This window comes from Nasonia vitripennis, chromosome 2 (assembly GCF_009193385.2).
Source record: "Nasonia vitripennis strain AsymCx chromosome 2, Nvit_psr_1.1, whole genome shotgun sequence".
Lineage (NCBI taxonomy): Eukaryota > Metazoa > Arthropoda > Insecta > Hymenoptera > Pteromalidae > Nasonia > Nasonia vitripennis.
In genome coordinates this window covers 11,413,117-11,430,280 of record NC_045758.1, presented here as the reverse complement: position 1 = coordinate 11,430,280, position 17,164 = coordinate 11,413,117, and the positions used below count along the sequence as shown (strand labels likewise).

Sequence of the window (17,164 nt, the reverse complement as noted above, 5' to 3'; positions counted from 1 at the left end):
CATCGCTGTTCCCCGGCGATTCGCGCGCGCGTGTTCTCTCTCTTATATACTTATTCGAGACTCCTCGGCACACTTACACTTAAGCTGCCAGGACGGTGCGTGTGAGAGATACGACCGTCTACGATTCGGCGGGCTATAACTTATTTTATTTACGAGTTTCGCAGAGAGAGCGCGACTATACGGGGCTCAAGCTCCGTCACGCTGCCGCGGAGAATATCAATATGTAACGCATTTTGCTGATTGAAATTTTTGTTGGCTCTTATTTGCACGCTCTACGGACTCTCCTCATTATTTATATCTTTGTTTTCCTGTCATCGGGTGCGATCTTACAAATTTTACCAATGAACTTATACCTATCTCTCGAAAAACAATAATACCCGGCGTAACCGATGGACTACTGCCACTGATGCAGCCGGAACAATTTCAACTTGCACTATCAAGCGCGGCGGCGTTGAGTTTCACTTTCGGAATGTAAACTCGTGTCCGAGTAGTCCGTGGGATGCCCCGCGTGAAAATCTCGTCTTCTGCCGTCGTCGCTTATTGCAGCGGCGCGTGCGATGTGCATGTATGCGCATGGCGCAGCCCGGGAGTCCATCCGCAATAAACTACAATCGCAAATTACGGAGTCAAATAGTTTCGGCTCCCTCGGAATGTCGCAATTTCGACTCCTGCCGACGGAGGCAAAGGGAGAGGATATACACACGACGCGAGGGTGCGAGCAAGAAGATAGTTTGCATCGAGAAACGACGCGGGGCCGGATGTTCATTCGCTGAGCAAGATTCTGCGCCGAGAAGGAGGAAGAAGAAGAAAGCCGAGCGAATAAGACGCCGAGGAGAGAGAGAGAGAGAGAGAGAGAGAGAGAGAGAGAGAGAAAGAGAGAAAGCGTAGAGCAAGGAAAGCCCGAACTCTAATGAACTTACAATAATTGCCAGCCATTGATCTATGGACCGAAGAGCTGGATAAACGCTGCGCTGCTGGCTCTGTGTGTAGCATTACGCGCGTGACTCTCCCCCTTCGGCTACTATATCCTCGTATTTCTCCACACTGCTGCCGTCTTGAGTCTAAGGTTTCGCGCAAACATGCTGAAACGAGATTTCGCTTGAAGAATTTATGCTCCTCTCTGCCACGACGCGGTCTTTTGTTAATCGCGCTGGCTCGATAATTATCCAAGCTCTACTACCGCCACTGAGATTAATCTTTTTTAGATTTACTTGTGCATGACGTTGTTACTCAGTTGCGCGGCTAGGCCCTGATTTGCTTCTTTGTTTGAAAAGCAGAGCGAATTAATGCACTGAAGACGTCAATAATTCTGCACAACACAATTACCTCTCTCTCTCTCTCTCTCTCCCTCTGTCGAGGCTGTGAATCGTCTTGAATTGAGTATCTTGCACTTTAAACCGGCCGGGCACACGCGTGTGAGTAATTAAAGCGAGCGACTGTCACATCCGGCGACCCACGCAACTAGGGTGCGGCCCAGCATAATCGAGCTCTCTTTCAGCTGCTGTGTGTCGTCGGACGACAGCAGCAGCAGCCCCACAGGGTCACGTCAATCCGCTTCGCTGACGATGTTTTTTTTCTTCATTATCCGTCGTTTCCCAGTTCGATCTCGCTAATTGAAAAATAGTCGCGTCGCGGTTCAATCCACTCGGTTTGCTCTGCACCAGCCTTGTTATATACTGCACGATAGAGAGCGTTGAAACCATTTTTCGGAGATGTCAGGTTTCGCGCATAAAAGTTTGAAGCAGTGCTTTAAAGAGACCATGGCCTTCGTCGCCCGGCTGTGTTCCGCTACGTGCCGCTAATAAATAATTAAAACTTTTGTTTCGAAGGTGGCACCGATGCATGCGGGGCGGGGGCAGCGGCTACGGCGTCGTCGTCGTCCCACGCCGTTGAATAATCGCGCTTTATAAATTAAGGTTATGCTTCACCTTAAAAGATTCGCTCGGCATCTGTTTCTAATTACCCGCTAATGGCTATAACGCGCGCCGCACGCCCGTAAGACATTCGTTACCATTACCTTCTCCCGCTCTCTATTTCTCTTTATGTCAAAACTCCTCTTCAAATCATTCATCAGGACTTTTTCTCCTGGCCGAGCGCGCGCATCAACGTCAATGTGAAAAAAACTCGCTTAATTAAATTTATCTAATTGATCACGGGCGGAAGTGAAAGTTCACTGCACCGGCTCTCTCGTTAATCATTTATTACCCCGATACGCTGTGTAATAGACGCGAATAATCGAAAAATACTCCTTTCGCGATGTTTCGTAAACAGAGCCGGTGAATTTTTCGCAGTATCACGTATCTCGTCCCTCTTGATCAAAAGTAAGCTCAGGCAAGCCGCCTGAAGAAGGCGACTCGGGAGTCAAAGATGAATAGGTCAGCTTTGGCAGTCGTTAAACGACCGGGGTATACACTCGTGCGCGCGAGCGTAGCTTGCGGACGGAGAAAAGATGCAGGGATATCCTTAACGACGCGACAAAGGAAAGAGGTAAAATGCCGCTAAGCTCGCCTGTTAAGTCGGGGCTAAGAAGGGGTTCAGGCGTTATCTCGAGGCCAAACCTCCCTGCTAGCGCTATGCACGACCGCCCGTAAATCACGGATTTCTTTTAACGGGCATTAATTGTTTTTGCGATAGTGGGAATTCCGCGAGCTTACCGATTTCGACGAGCACCGCTGCTTATACGGCGTCGCCCCCTTATTTCTCCTCAAGACTTACAGTGTCGTCGATTCAGGTCGTTTGCATGCGTGATACCATCTTGAATTATTCGCCGTAAAGCTTACGCAAATTAGCGATGTAACGGTTATTTATTTATCAAGTTCAACGTCGCTGTCTGAAAAATTTCAGTGTGCATCGGAGGAGTTTGCAATTAATTGAAGTGAAAGAGAGAGAGAGAGAGAGAGAGAGAGAGAGAGAGAGAGAGAGAGAGAGAGAGAGAGAGAGAGTATAAGTAGGCAGGGTAATGATTCGCGTAATTGGCCCAGAATTATCGGAACATGTTTACCGCCGCGACTGGTTCCCCATCCAATATACGTTTTCCCGTTCGAACTTTCTCTTCGGCGAGTGGAAGTCTTAATTCGGCAATTAGCCTAATGGAATGTATATAACAATTAGAAGTCGCGAGGTTCGTGCAGCGCGTGCAAACGCTGCCGCCGCCGCCGCTGCGAGAGAGAGGGAGAGGGTAGTGTAAAACTGAAAAGAGGGGGCGCGAAAGAAAGTGGTAGGGGGTTACTTACCCTCTCACGCTCCTCATTATAGGCGTCGGCTTGTAAGGACGGAAGGAACGAATGAAGGAACCCAAAGGGCGACCGAAGAGAGAGCGAGAGAGAGAGACCGTATCTTGTAATTACCAGCTGATAATTTATGTTTATGCGGCGACGGCCGTAGGAGCTGCTGCTGCTGCCGCCGAGTCGGCTTACCCCTTTTCCCTCCTTCGCGAAAGCTCGCGTATATAGTTCGAACGAGGGGGGTGTAAGCGAAGTGTATTACTACACATTCTTACGGCCCCGCGCGAATAAGGAACAGAGGGACCGGGGGACCGTCGACGGCGTCGCGCGGGACTGCCGTTGTACATCCTTAAAGCCTGGCATCCATTACTTCCGTCGAAATTTACTGCCGTTTTCGCACGTTACCAGAAGTTAATGGCCCTGCGGGAACGACGCGACGAATTTTCAGGCGCGAGTGAGCCGAGTTATTGCGGGACCAGCGACGCACACTTTCGATTGTTTTAACTGCGCCGCTGGATTTTAATGTATCGCGATGCTGTGCCGCGCGCTTAAGAGATCGTTGCCGAGAATCGACCGAATTTCATTTACCGTAAAATGACGGATTGTTATTGACGCGAATGGATTCGGTTGTTTTGCTTCCGGATTTGATGTGTGATTATTTTGTGATCACCGTGGAAAAAGCATTACCTCTTTAATTCCTGGTTATTATACTTGAACCCGTTCTTCGTACGCGAAAGAATCGACTGATAGCCAAGGCATTTGTCTCCGCGGAGACTGTGAGAAAAGACGCGTATACGAGGTTAGGTCAGAACGGCTTCCTGCGCGCGCGCAGGGAAACAAAAGTTCCCTGAAACAGAACAAATGAGCGTCTATTAAAGATATATAAAGGACGGGCCTGCTGTTGATGATCCGGAAACCTGGCAGTTCCTTCGAGAAAATCGACTTTTAATTAGACTTAAATCGAAATCGTACATCACATTGACAGGGACCTGGAAAGACTGGCCCCGAGTCTATTGTGCAAGGAGTCTCCCGATGTGACGACACGAGCGGGGCACATGGGCCAGTGCAATTGAGCTGGAACTTCATCGTCCGGAACTAATGGCGATTGTCAATTAGGAGGCACCGGCCGAAACGAGAGTCGAAGTATTAATTATCGATGGGTGGTATACCTGCTCCGGATATCTCCTGCCACTACTCGCTCCTTTCAAGCGCGAAGAATGCCGCCTGCGCGATCGTTCCTTCGCATCCAAGCGTGAACTTTTACTTAGGATATTTGAATTTGATTTTATTTTCGAGATAACCGCCGCTGCCACCTGGCCTGTACGACGAATACGATTATACTGCCGCTAGATAGAAATTTAAGAGAGGATATTGAATATTTTAGATTCGCTTGGATACGGGCGCTGTGTATATGGGTGGATTTCAGGCGAGGTGTATATCATTATACCTCCCACAAAAACATAAAAGTGAGCAATAGAATAGCGAGAGAGCTAATAGGGCCTGAATTTAGATTTCGAATATTTTATTTCTATTTCAACCGATTTGTTCAACAGCTCAATCAACGCAAGCCGCGACGACTGCCAATTTATTTCAACTGCGTGAACTGTATGCACTCGATTAAATTACAAAATAAATTGTTCGAATTTCATCCGGGAGGCAATAAATCTGCATTTCGCCCACTGCAGCACTCGCCCGATCAATTAAAACTCCAAAAGAGTCCATAAAAATCAATAAAGGCGAGCACCGCCGCGTGCGCTGAAAAAGCAGCATCGGTCATTAAATAGCAGCGTCCTTTAATTCGCAGTGAAAGGGCAGGCAGGAAAATCGCAATTGAGACCAATAGCTTCTGAATGGCAGTATAGCAGCTCTCCCTCGACTGCGAAGCTATTCGATTGTCGTATTGGCACTATACACGTGCGCGAGAGTGAAATAACGAGCCTCCGCCGTGCGAGCCCTCTCTCTCCGTATGTCGTGCGCACTCACCCCTGACGCGGCACGCAAGTCCCGTGTAACTTGGCATGAGTGTAAGTAAGCGAGCGGGGATCACGCACACGTACGTGATATCGGCGCGGCTGTTCGCCAAGGGTGCGACCTGCTTGCCTATGCCCCGCGTACAGGTATAGATATACCTACCTTTACAGACACATGCAGGTGTGTACATATGTATGTGGTTCGAAAAGGAAACGCAGGAGATTCTCGCGCGCGCAGATGTCGGTGAAATTCTGTTCGAAGAGTCACTCGAGCGACGCCGCGCGCATAAGTGGACAAGGCTATTCACTTGGCCTCTTCTTCCTTTATTGCCATTTTTACTTTGCGCTACCTACGCATCAGTTTGTTTTCAGTATTTCGATGCGAGTGATTCCTCAGCAGAGAGAGAGAGAGAGAGAGAGAGAGAGAGAGAGAGAGAGAGAGAGAGAGAGAGAGACCTTCGTGTCGAACGACCGATGCTCTTTGTATATGCCTACTCGACTGCGCGCGGGCACTCGATGCTCGCGACCGTGAATTCTCACGAGAGCTTGATATTTTGTTTATACGTGCAGTCGTCGGCTCTCGAAACCGCAGCTCACGATTATATGGGTTATGGCAACACAGGAAACCTTCGCATATCGACAATTTTCCCGCGCGCCTTTCCCTCTGGTGACGCGAGACAAGGTGCACATCGTATATAATATACGTCCGGACCATCGCGATATGCGCGTCTCCTCTCGCTAACGAGAGAGCAACCTGCCATTACTTTCCAATTAAGAGGCAGTAAAATTTCAATAATGGTCATTAAAGAGCAGACGTTATACGTGCGCGCGTGCTCAGGAGGGTGCACTACGACCCAAAAAAAGAAAACACGAGGGAAGAAAGGATGCGAGGAAGGAAGGAAGGACGGAAGGGGCGGGCTGAGGAGCCTATAAACCGAGAGCCCCGAAAAGGAAGGGCGCGAAGAAGGAGCTGAAAAAGTGTAAAGTGAAGGAGCGTCAGGTGCGGCAGATGCATCAGCCGCCGCGGCGCCTACCTCGATACCAATCGTTCGCCGATATTCACCCCTTGTGTGTATGCACAGAGCTGATGGAAGCCTTCGCGATGTATTGGTGTCGAAACGTTCGCCTCTATAAGCACAGCACGGTATCTCGTATCTGCATCTGCTAACACAACTCATCCATAAAGATGACTATCTTCTCGCTTCTGTGAGCTTATATGCCTTGGAAGGAAGTTTCATACTCGTTCTCAAAAACGGTTTCCAGCTTGACTTTTCAATTTACTCGCGTTGGAAAACTCGATAATTAAAGCGCAACGCTCGTGACTTGATTATTCACGGCGAATGGTGGTTTTGTAAAACACAGAACATCAAACAGAAAATTCTCGAAAACGATTGAATTTAAAATTTCCCGGTTAATGCCGCGCAACGTGGTTCCAGTGATTTCTCCTAATTGTTCTTTCGTTGCCGGCTCCTGCGGAGAGCCGGAGATGTTGCCGCGAGGCGAGTGCGAATCCGAGCGTTAGCTTCCACCTCGTGTTTATCTTGCGAATACGAAACACGGTCGGCAGTAGCACACGGCATTGTGTTATAATTTACTTACCGATGTTGTAATTACAATTTTCGAGCCGTCGCGCGAGTGTGGGCCGCCCTGGCGCTCAAAACAGGTAAGCGAAGCTACTGTTCCTTCGCTCACTTGGCGGTGTGTTTACTCAGGCCGGCATAATATTCAATTCCAATTCGTCCAGCATTAAGCTTGCATGTCGGCAGTGCGCCGCCGCGCTGCAGCCGCCTTCACCTTTGCCACCAGCGCTGCCGTGCTATCAAACGCGAGTAGGTGGGTATACGTTGGAGGCGCCCATCGAGTTTCCTTCGGGTGAGCTACCAAGCCGCAGACCGAACGAGCGAGAGAGAGAGAGAGAGAGAGAGAGAGAGAGAGAGAGACCGCCGCTGTACCGAGTTCCCAGGTAGCTATGTGTTTTGCCGTTTCGCCCTTTTGCTTTCGCTTCGAGTTTTGCTTTCTGCTGCTGCTGGCCAACTCGGCGCACGGGAGGTTTACATATTTCCGGGGATTTTTAATTAAACTCCGGTCTGAGGATTCGTTTCATTTCGTATACATCTTTGATTTACAATTCGAAATCGCTTTTCCATCAGGCGCAATTTACGAGCTCGTTCGGGGCGCTGTAAAACCGAGCGAACCGCGTCTTTTACCTGAATTCCGTGTGAATATCCCCTCGAAAGTTCCTTTTTTCCTCGGTTCTCTCTCTCTCTCTCTCTCTCTCTCTCTCTCTCTCTCTCTCTCTCTCTCGTGTGTTCTCGCGGCGGCATAAGAGAATGAGCAATAAAATTGAGGCAAGGGTTCGCCCGTGGCAATGATACGATGCCCCTTAGGTGTAAATCATTACCGCTCGGCGTAGCTTTATCCAAGGCCGACAATATATCCGAATAACTTTGGTTTCTTCTGCGGCGAGCGCGGGTGAGTACATATAGCGCGCGAGCAAGAACGAGAGAAAGAGAAAGACAGCGAGCATCACATGTACTAGATTACCACGTTAAGTTATGATAATTTCCGAGGGAGGACGCTCAAGTACACGTCGTGCAATAATCAAACACGGCGCCGAGGCTCGATCTCTCTCCCTCTCTCCTTCTCCCTCTTTCGCTACAACAGCAACAGCAGCCGGCGGCTCATGCAATCCCTCTACCATACCCGAAGCCCGAGGCGTATAATAATTTCGCCGCTCGTCCGCGAGATAACGCTCTTTCTCTCGCTCGATTAAGGAGTCGCGCGGGCGCCTTTATGTAGCGTCTCTCGGAAAACCTTCCCGCGCACTTTGCACGCGCCCTTGAACTTGCGGCTCACCTATACCTGCGGCTACTGCACTATTTTAATTACTCGTTCCTCCGCGCACGCGCTCTACTACTGGTGCTACGCGTGAGAGAATCTCCCGAAAACAATCAATTTACAGACGGCGATGTCTGCGCGCAATTAGTCGGAATTTCCTAGCGCCCGCTAATTATTGCGTTTAATGTTTCAGCGTGCCCGAGGCGTTAATAAAAAAATGCTGCGAAGAGGTATAGCCGTGGAGAGAAACGGGGAAAAGGGGGAAAAGGGCCGCTTTTGTATAAGAGAAGACGATGAACTCGTCGCGAGTAAGAGAGAGTGAGAGAGCGAGAGCGAGAAGGGAAAAATACCTTGCCTCAGTGGAAATCTTCATTATGCCGCGCGCGCGCTCGTAAAGTTTGCTCGAAGCCAAACACATCCAATTTCCTCGGCGTCGTTCAATCGTCGAGTCCTCGTCTACAGCTCGTCGTCTATACGCCGCGGCGACGTTATTCGCGGAAACGGAAAAATAGCCGGAGAAGGAGAGCGCGAGAGAGGGAGCAGAATGAGCTCGAACTAAACGAACGTTTAACGAGTTTTCGCCAAAGAAACGTGACGTCGGGCAGCGGCAGCAGCAGCAGCATCCGCGCGGTCCGATATCGAGGCCCCTCGCGTAGGAGAGAAAGGAGAGCAAAGAGAGAGAAGGACGGACGGAAGGAAGGCGAGCGAGCCAATGGTACCGATGGAACCAATGCGCCAGGCTCGCCACTTTATTCGCGGCGGCCAATCGTGTTAAATCGCCTGCGAGAGCCTCTGCCCTCCCGTTTGTACGCGTGTATACCTGTGTGTTGCTGCAGCTATATATAGAAGAATGGGGCGAGCGGTAGCCGGGAATGATAAAGGGACGGAGGCGAGTGTGCGGTCGTATCGCACGCGGATGCAGGATCGCCGTGTCTGTGCGGGTGCAGCGAGTTATGTGCGTGCAGGTATGCTCTTATCGAGGATTGGAGAAAAAGAAGCGCGGCCAGGACTTCGAAACGAGCGAGTTATCTTCCCCCGAGGCTTTTTCTTCCCGTCTGCCGAGCTTTTTATATTACGTTCCGTGCAGCCCTTTTTTACGATGTTTTTCGACCCGCGCTGCCGTATAACGATTTTTCCGGAACCCAACTTTCTCAAAGTTCAATATTTAGACTGCAGCGGCGTAGCGCACTCGCGCTATTGGATTTTTTTTTCAGCGATGCATGTTTTCTGGTTAAATGATATGCGAGCTGGATTTTAAAATGAAATCACCGCGGGATGATGCGAAATTATGTATAAATTAATAATTGAAATGAATCTCTGCTTCGTAACGCGCGCGCATTGTAAATACTTTCAGCGAGCTCCATTGAAAAGCCGTCTAAAAAATTAGCGCCAACGCCGGGTGCGTATATATTACTTCATCCTCGTTAATTAAAAAATTTTTTGCTGATATAGGTATCCGCTTGAATAATTTATTTAACTTTCGCCACACTCGTTTCCCGTTCGATCTGAAGCAGCGTTCGTGCAACGAAAAGCTCGCTTCATCTCTCTTTCCCTCTCTCGCCGACGCGATCTCCGCAGCTAGGCAGCCGAGGAAGCCCAGATTGTGGAGGCAGTGCGGGTGGTAGCTCTCTCCCGCGAAACGAGAGAAAGAGCAAGACAGAGAAAGTATGGGTACTGCGAGCGCGTGCAGCGGGTATATGTATAGCTGTGCGCGCGGAGTCGATAGCGAAAAAGAGAGGGAGCGAGAGAGGGCGGAGGGACGGAGAGGAGCCGCGTATATAGCGCGCGCTCGCTGCATTGCCCGCAGAGAAACAGCGGAGTAATGGAAGCTGAAGTAGATATTGTATGGCATTACTGGTGAACTTTTCGCGGCGGAACATTGCGATATTGGTTTCGCCAGGAGCTACGCGATTGGCTGCGCTTTTTCATTGCTCTCGCTGCGAGGCTCCTAGCGCACATGCAGCTGCCGAGAGTAGTTCTCTCTCTCTCTCCCTCTGTTCGCCGTGCACGCAATATCGCTCGACCTCGGACTCCATATCGGCAGCTCTCTAATGATTTATTGTCTGCTGGATCGTTTTTTTACACAACTTCTGCTACCGTGCGCAACGTTTTTTTACAACTTTTTCTCGATTTCAATACACCGTTCGTATGAATTTTAAAAGTGCTCCCGATTTCAACGGATGATATCGAAAATGCGCAGAAAAAATGAGTCCTCGGAAAAGAAGCGAAAATTGAAGGAATCAGAGTCCATTAATCCCACGCGACTGTCATTAGCGAGTCAGCTGCCCGCCGCCGAAGTGTAAAGTGTCAGCAAGTCGCGCGTATCGCGCTATAGCTACCTGTAGAGAGAGCAGCGACTCTTTTTGTCTCTCTGTGCGTATACATACAGTACCCGCAACACACACGCATGCAGTAGCAACTCAGAGAGTCGGTAGTCGCGGGTATATCGGCAGTGCATTACGCAGGCCGCCGGTTTCCAAGCCGACTATCGCCTCTTTCCATTGTGTGTTCCATTGTTGCGCACGCGGCAGCCCGCTCGTTCGGCTGCCAATACCCGCACGTATTAGCGGCAGCTAACACGGCTGCGCGGCCCATTGTAAAGGCAGCGCGCGTATATATACCTGCCAGCCAGCAGATATCTATTTCCGCTATTTCCCCGGGCCCGCGCGCGAGCAGCCCATTTTCTTCCTCTCGGCTGCTGCTGCTGCTGCCGCTGCTGTTTTCTGTACTCACGCCGAGACTGCGCTACTGCTGCAGAATATTGCACGCACTCTCGCGAGCTATATACGCGCTGCTCGCTCTCTTTTCACGGCGACACAAGCAGGTGCGCGGATGCACGTGCATATACCGATCCCCTTATTGCCTCTCGTATACCGGCGCGTCGAATTTTTCAAACTCTCATTGACAAGCTCGAGTACCTATATACGGCTCTGGGCCATTTAAAGGTCCTTTAAACCCACTTTGGAACGATGAAAAAATTTACGGGCGTCGAGGCCTTTCGCGCAATCTTCCTCCAAGGCGGAATTTTCGGAGAGAGCGCCAGCGGATGAGAGAGTTGCGCGCTCGGGTTTTTCATCGTTACTCTTTTTTGCTGCCGCGACTCGCGCGCTCGTTTGTGTTTCGTCGTCGTTGCTGTGTACCGCGTGTGTAAAAGCCGCGGAGACGAAGGATCGTGACAACTGCGCGCGAGTCAACAACCTGCGGGCATTAACGGCCATTGTTTCCTCCGTCGTGCAGAACCAAAAGAATAGAGGACAGACAGGCATCGGAGCGACGATGAGAGAGAGAGAGAGAGAGAGAGAGAGAGAGAGAGAGAGAGAGAGAGAGAGAACGACAGAAAAAGAGAGCGCGCGCCCGACGATAAATTTCGAGCGGAAGCGACGGGCCGTTTCGGTTTGTCGCTCAGACTTTTCGTGGAAACGATAGCGCGGCATAGCGCTGTATGCTATGTAGCGGTAAAGTGTTTCTGTGTGTTGCATGCGAGTGAGCCGCCTCGATAATGTCGCCGAGAACGAGACTGCTAATTTCTCTCCCCATTCTTCGACCGCCGCGCGATCTATATATTCCTTTTCCTTTAGCACAGTGTACGGGCAGCACACAAAGTGCATCGTGCAGCGTAGTCCGATACACATGCCGTTGGCAGCGCGCGATCTCTATCTTCGCGCTTCATATACCTTAATTGGGCGTTGTCGGCGGCGGCAACCGATGGAATTAATTCGCGATCGGTCAGGCGAGATGCCGTTACGACACGTTGCGCCGTATTCTTAATGAGCGGCTAGGTGCCAGGATATGCAATAGCTTCTTCTCTCGGAGAGAGGCCTTGAGACTGTGTGTGTGTGCGCGCGCGCGCAGCAAACTGCCTATACATGCACGAAATTGCGGATCGTCAAATTTTATTATCACCCGCAGACTGCTATTAATTTAGCCGAAAGGAAATTGCCTACACGTTTTCCTTCTCCCCTCTGATTAATGAAAAAAAAAGAACACGCGTCGAACGTATAGACCGCGTGTACGCGATGTACCTGTTGTGTGGAGAGGATCGAAGCTGCCGCGGCATACATATATACATATATACGCAGACGCGAGGGAGTATATTTGGTGCACGGTACGAGGGATACGGAGAATGCAGTAATGACAGGAAAGCGTACAGTCGAACAGATATACTCGCTCGGATAGGCACTACTGCCAGCAGAGTGAGCCGAGGACGGATTCCCCATTCGGTGATCTTTTGCTTTGTGACTGACTGGCTGACTGCTCTGCCGCTGCGCGCGGACGACTCGGTGACAGAGAGAAGAAGAGAGCTCGCGACTATACGCAAGCCTTATGCCTTTGCACACCTACCTCTATATGCGGATGACGCGCAATATGTATGCGCTGCTGCTACCGGCACACGTGTGTGTGTGCGTCCATATATGTGTGTAAAACCCGAGCGTTTTAAGCTCTCAAAGCTCTCCTTTGCGAGACTCTCGACGCGAGCTCGATCGACTACGCGGCGGCGACGGCGAATCGCAGCCGACGAGGCTTTTACCGAGGACATGAAAAAAAACTATATGAAAGTACTCACTAGACGAGTCGAACTTTAAAAGCGAAATAGCATTGTCATCTCTACGCGGGCGCGCGCCGTTCGAATTTCAGGTGCTCGCTCGGGCGCTCCGTTTTTTTCGCTGAAAGTCACTTGAGGAGTATTAACGGACTTTTACATTTTCGATGCATGAGTGTTGAGAAAAAGTGGTCGACTTTTTGAATTACTACCTTTTTTCCGGGGCAATGGCTAGAATTACACGACGAGAGAGCTTCAAAAAGCTTCCCGGATTTTTTCGAACGACGCGTCGCAACTGTATTGACGTGAAAAAATTTCTCCGTAAAATCGTTAGCAATCACATCGTTTCGCAAGGAGTAAAGTGCATCGGCGTCGCCAAGTGACCAAATGATTTGAATCAGTCCGCAACGCGGTGGATATCATCCACGCGTGGACAACTCAGATATCTGCACAGACTGCAATTGCAATGCGCCGGTCTCAGGGGCACTGGCTCGCTCACTTATTCACTTACTCGCATATGCACGACGACTGCTTATATGAAGAGCTATTCTCCCTTTTGGCATTGAAACAAGCCAACTACTCGATAGATCTGAAAAGGATTTTCTGATTTCAGATTAAGCGGGAGCGTATTATAGCGTTTCGTCAATCCGGCGTAATTAGGCGCAGTGATTCATGCGAGCGCGACTATATGTATCCGCGACGAGTGTCGGGTTTCCGGTAAGTCTATACATGCATTGCGCAGCAGTCATCAGAAAAAAGTCAAACAACAAAAGCGTGTACGCGAGAAGCTCGCGCGCGAGCGCGCACAGGAGAACGGTAAACCATATCGCTTAGTATACACGGGTTATTCGAATATAATATGTATCGGGGCATTCCGTCTGCGCGGCGCGCGCATCTAACTATGCGCTCTCTCACGCGCTTTAATAATTTCCTGCGTTGGCACTTTTTCCCCCGCGCGTCGTCGCTCTCGCGCCGTCTCATCTTTTTATTGTTGCTGCTCGCTCGCGGTGCGAGTGTACGTATACGGCAGTTCGACGAGGCCAGCTAGGCGTGACGACGACTCGAAGCTCGCTCGAGAAAACAGAAATTATCGCGCGAACATCGAATATAAGTATGCCGGTAATTTCCCGCCGCTGCTAGCAGCGGGCATGAAGCGACTGGCGGACTGGCACATAGAGCCCGCGTTACGCGTATCCGTGCACAAGTGTAATAGACGTGTGTGTGCGAGCGCCCTACACACGTAAGAAGCGGGCTCTATACTCTATTTCTCCATCCGCACGAAAGATGGCATCTCGTCCAGGACGTTCCTTTCTTGCGGCTTATTTTCATTTCGTTACTTCCTTTCGATTATCTCGCTTCGTCCTCTATTAATCAGCCCGACAGTCGCGCGAAAGCCCGAGTCCGCGCGCAGCTCTTAATGACGCGAGCACGTCGCTCGGCTTCGTAATAAGATCGACCATAAAGATCACCCGTGAGCGTCTGATTTCTCGGCGAAATCACGAAAGCCTGTATGCGCGCTACTGCAGAGAAGGAGAGCTACTCGCCTCGCGCTCCCTCTTCTCTCTTTCTAGGAGCTCGCGAACAATGCCGGAATAATAAACGCGAGAGCTCCGCCTGCGCTTTGCTGTTTTATATCGCGCTGCTGCTGCTGCTACTGCACTCGATTGGTTTTTCTTGCCTTTTTCTCCGGGACCAGTAAATCCCCGAGATCCAGCTCTATCTCCCGCGTTTCTTCAACGACGCGCGCTCTCTGTCGTTCCGTTTATACGGCCGCCGCGCGCATTTAAATGCAGGCTCTTAAAAAATCTCGGCTATGCGCCGATTTTCTGCATCCCTCTCGCTCGCTCGCTCGCAGACTGATGTGCAGCAGTGTACACGTACGCGCGAGCGTACGTTGGACTGCGAGCCGTAGGCCATATAGACACACTCGTATCCGGTGGCCAACGGCGATTAATAACTCAGCGCTCGGGACCCTATTAATGCCATTGTTCAGAGACGCGTGACGAGGGCGGCGGCGGCTGTATGCGTTCTCGCGAGCACTTGTCTCCCTTGACTCTTTTTACTGGTGCTCTGATGTGCGTGAGTGTGCCGCATACCAGCGTGCATGCGAGAGAAACGTTTGGTGGGTTGGACAGGTGCTGCCACCTCGAGCACGACGAATAATCGGCCCGGAGAATTGAATCCGCCGATCGATGACGAGGCGATGATGACGATGGTCACTGGATCGAAACGCGTTCGCTCGCTCGTTCGTTCGTTAGCTCGTGTACACGCGTTGGCATAAGTAGTACGTGGCCGCTGCACAACGAGAAGTGGCGATCTCTATCGAGGAACTCTTCCGTCTTGCGGCGCCCTCATATCGGTCGGCTAAGTGCGTACAGGCACATGAGTCAGCCTCATTTGCATTTGCACACCGGTGTGCGCGCGCCCATATGGGACAGTCGATCGATACACTTTCCTTACCAATCAAATGTGCTCGGAATATTTTAACTTTCTCACTTATATTGTCGACTGCAGTTCCGTTTTAGTTGGAGCTTATGTTTTCTGAGCATCGTCCTTTCTTGCTTTTTCCAACCGCTCGCCACTGCTCGTTAATGCTACCGCGCTTTACTCGAAATTACGCAAAATTAAAAATTTGAATTCTTTCGAGGGAGTTTATAAATGTTTATAAGCCAGCATACCACTCTTCAACAATCATGAAAAAATATAATTTTTACTCACGAGCAAACTACACTGAATTAGATACTTCCCATATTAAGAAAAATTTGATTAAGATTCTCGCGATAAAATAACTAATTGTTGCTGTTTACATCTCGGAATTTTTTAAGGAACAAAGTACAGCGATTATCGCACACCGAGTGCTGCGTGCATATCGTTTCTGCGATACGTAGCTGAAATAAATTAAAAACGCCGTGTCACGACAAGGAGTACTTACGTAAAAAAACTATTCTACTCAACAATTAATTTGCAAAGTGTTTCACGAACTGATGACGTCAAATGACTTTGTTTCGAGGTATAAATACCTCTTGTTACAATTTTAATCAGTCATTCGTCGAAATACACCCGAGCCTAGCACGTAATTTCCCGCATCGGAGCTCCGAGTTCTCAAAAGGATGAAGTTTCTCACATCTGTCCTTTCCTGCTTTGTTATTCATGCGGTAAATATGTTTTCATTTTAAGCGTAACTAATATTTTGTATAGTATAAATTAGCTGAATTCACACGTTAGATGCTCGTCAGGTGTGCCCCCTTTCACGAGACATTAGATGATGATCCAGATTTAAATGACAGTATTGATTTATGCGCTGCTGAAGTTGGTTTATTAGTTGGTAACGTATGGATCGATATTATAAAATGACTAGTCGTCGGCATATTAACAAACTTTGAAATTGCAGAAGAAACCAGGAAAAGTTTTAATATGCCTATAGAAGCTCCTGGAAATTGCGTAGTAGCGTGTGTGTGGAAAAAAATTGGCCTGGTAAAATCAATACTTTACATATTTTTCAGCTTCGATTGTTGACATTTTTTATACCATAAATATTTTATTTCAAGATGGAATTAGATGGAAAAATTGTTAAAGAAGAAATGATATCGAGTCTCCATCCGACTCTCAAGCAAATGCCCAACATAACTCCAATCCACGAAGACGACTTCTACCATTGTGTGGACGAAGGTAAACAATGGGAATTATTTAAAAACATATTTTTCAAGGTTATACTGATATCTTTAACGTTTTTTCAGCTAATGATTATGAAGGTGGCTGCATAGTAGTCTCGGAATATTTCAAATGTATAATAAGGGATTTATTTAACCAACTGTCTATATAAATAACACCATACAAAGACTCGACCATAACTGACTTATATGATTTTTAAATAAAGTAAGTTTTTAGCATTGATCAAATTTTCATATGTATGTCTGCCGTGATTTTTATGTCTATCGTAAAATTAGTAATTATGCACTCGAGAATTGTGATTCAGTGTAGTCCGCATTAAATTCAGTTTTGCGGCTTAGAATTTCAAATCGTCAGTGAGATGACGGATAGTCGGAGCATCTCTCTTTTCCTTTTAGAGCGAGTTTGTTCTCACGCGTTAACCACCCTTATGCTAATTTATCTACCTACGTGAATATCGCTGACGATGCGCACCTGATTTTGATACGAAACGACTAGTCGCCAACACTCGCTCATTTTATTGTTATTGTGTTTTATTTTTCCTAGCCCAACAACTTTTTTCATGTATGACTATAATATCTATAGCAAAACTAAAATTAGTATTGCAATAATTTTATCTAGAGTAAGCATCGAAGTACTTATAACCAACCAATCAGCGAACAGTTTTTCGTTGTTTCGAAGCTGATCGTCATTAGAAAAATAATTCCATTACAAAATTGGATAATTTAAGAATCAAGAATCTCTCGAAGACGAACGCTGAAGGCAAGATTAAGTGGTGTTTATGGAGGGTCTAGAATATTGATACTTTGAATGGTGATCGTCAAATAATCTCCGGCTTCCGTTCACACAGTACTCGTGGCTTCTCTTTCAGTCCTTCCAGTCCCAAACTCGAAGAGCGAAGAAACCAATAAATCTGGATCGGC

At 48.7% G+C, this 17,164-nt stretch overlaps 1 protein-coding gene and 1 long non-coding RNA gene across 4 annotated transcripts; one reads left to right on the top strand and one right to left on the bottom strand.

Annotated features, from left to right (window-relative positions):
* Positions 1-262: 262 nt before the first annotated feature.
* LOC103317219 lies at positions 263-4,027 on the bottom strand. Of its 2 annotated transcripts, none has more exons than XR_512754.1 (3): positions 3,912-4,027; positions 921-1,082; positions 263-605 (listed from the first exon to the last, which is right to left on the bottom strand). It is a non-coding gene; the product is annotated as an uncharacterized LOC103317219 (long non-coding RNA). The 2 variants fall into 2 exon arrangements; XR_512753.1 differs by lacking the exon at positions 3,912-4,027 and adding an exon at positions 1,327-1,870.
* Positions 4,028-15,600: 11,573 nt separating this feature from the next.
* On the top strand, positions 15,601-16,471 carry LOC100680393. Of its 2 annotated transcripts, none has more exons than XM_003424044.3 (5): positions 15,601-15,727; positions 15,798-15,897; positions 15,964-16,046; positions 16,121-16,241; positions 16,310-16,471. In XM_003424044.3, the coding sequence occupies exons 1-5, from the start codon at positions 15,683-15,685 to the stop codon at positions 16,393-16,395; spliced, it is 435 nt and encodes a 144-aa protein (XP_003424092.1). In that variant the 5' UTR covers positions 15,601-15,682; the 3' UTR covers positions 16,396-16,471. The 2 variants fall into 2 exon arrangements, with proteins under 2 accessions (XP_003424092.1, XP_016837664.1); XM_016982175.3 differs by having other exon boundaries at positions 15,603-15,727; positions 15,809-15,897.
* The last annotated feature ends 693 nt before the right edge of the window (positions 16,472-17,164 follow it).

Excerpts from the sequence above, each read along its gene's own strand:
- LOC100680393 (XM_003424044.3), top strand. The coding sequence starts at position 15,683 with ATGAAGTTTCTCACATCTGTCCTTTCCTGCTTTGTTATTCATGCG. Across the intron at positions 15,898-15,963 it reads TGAAGTTGGTTTATTAGTTG|AAGAAACCAGGAAAAGTTTT; the intron begins GTAACGTATGGA and ends TTGAAATTGCAG. Across the intron at positions 16,047-16,120 it reads TGTGGAAAAAAATTGGCCTG|ATGGAATTAGATGGAAAAAT; the intron begins GTAAAATCAATA and ends TTTTATTTCAAG.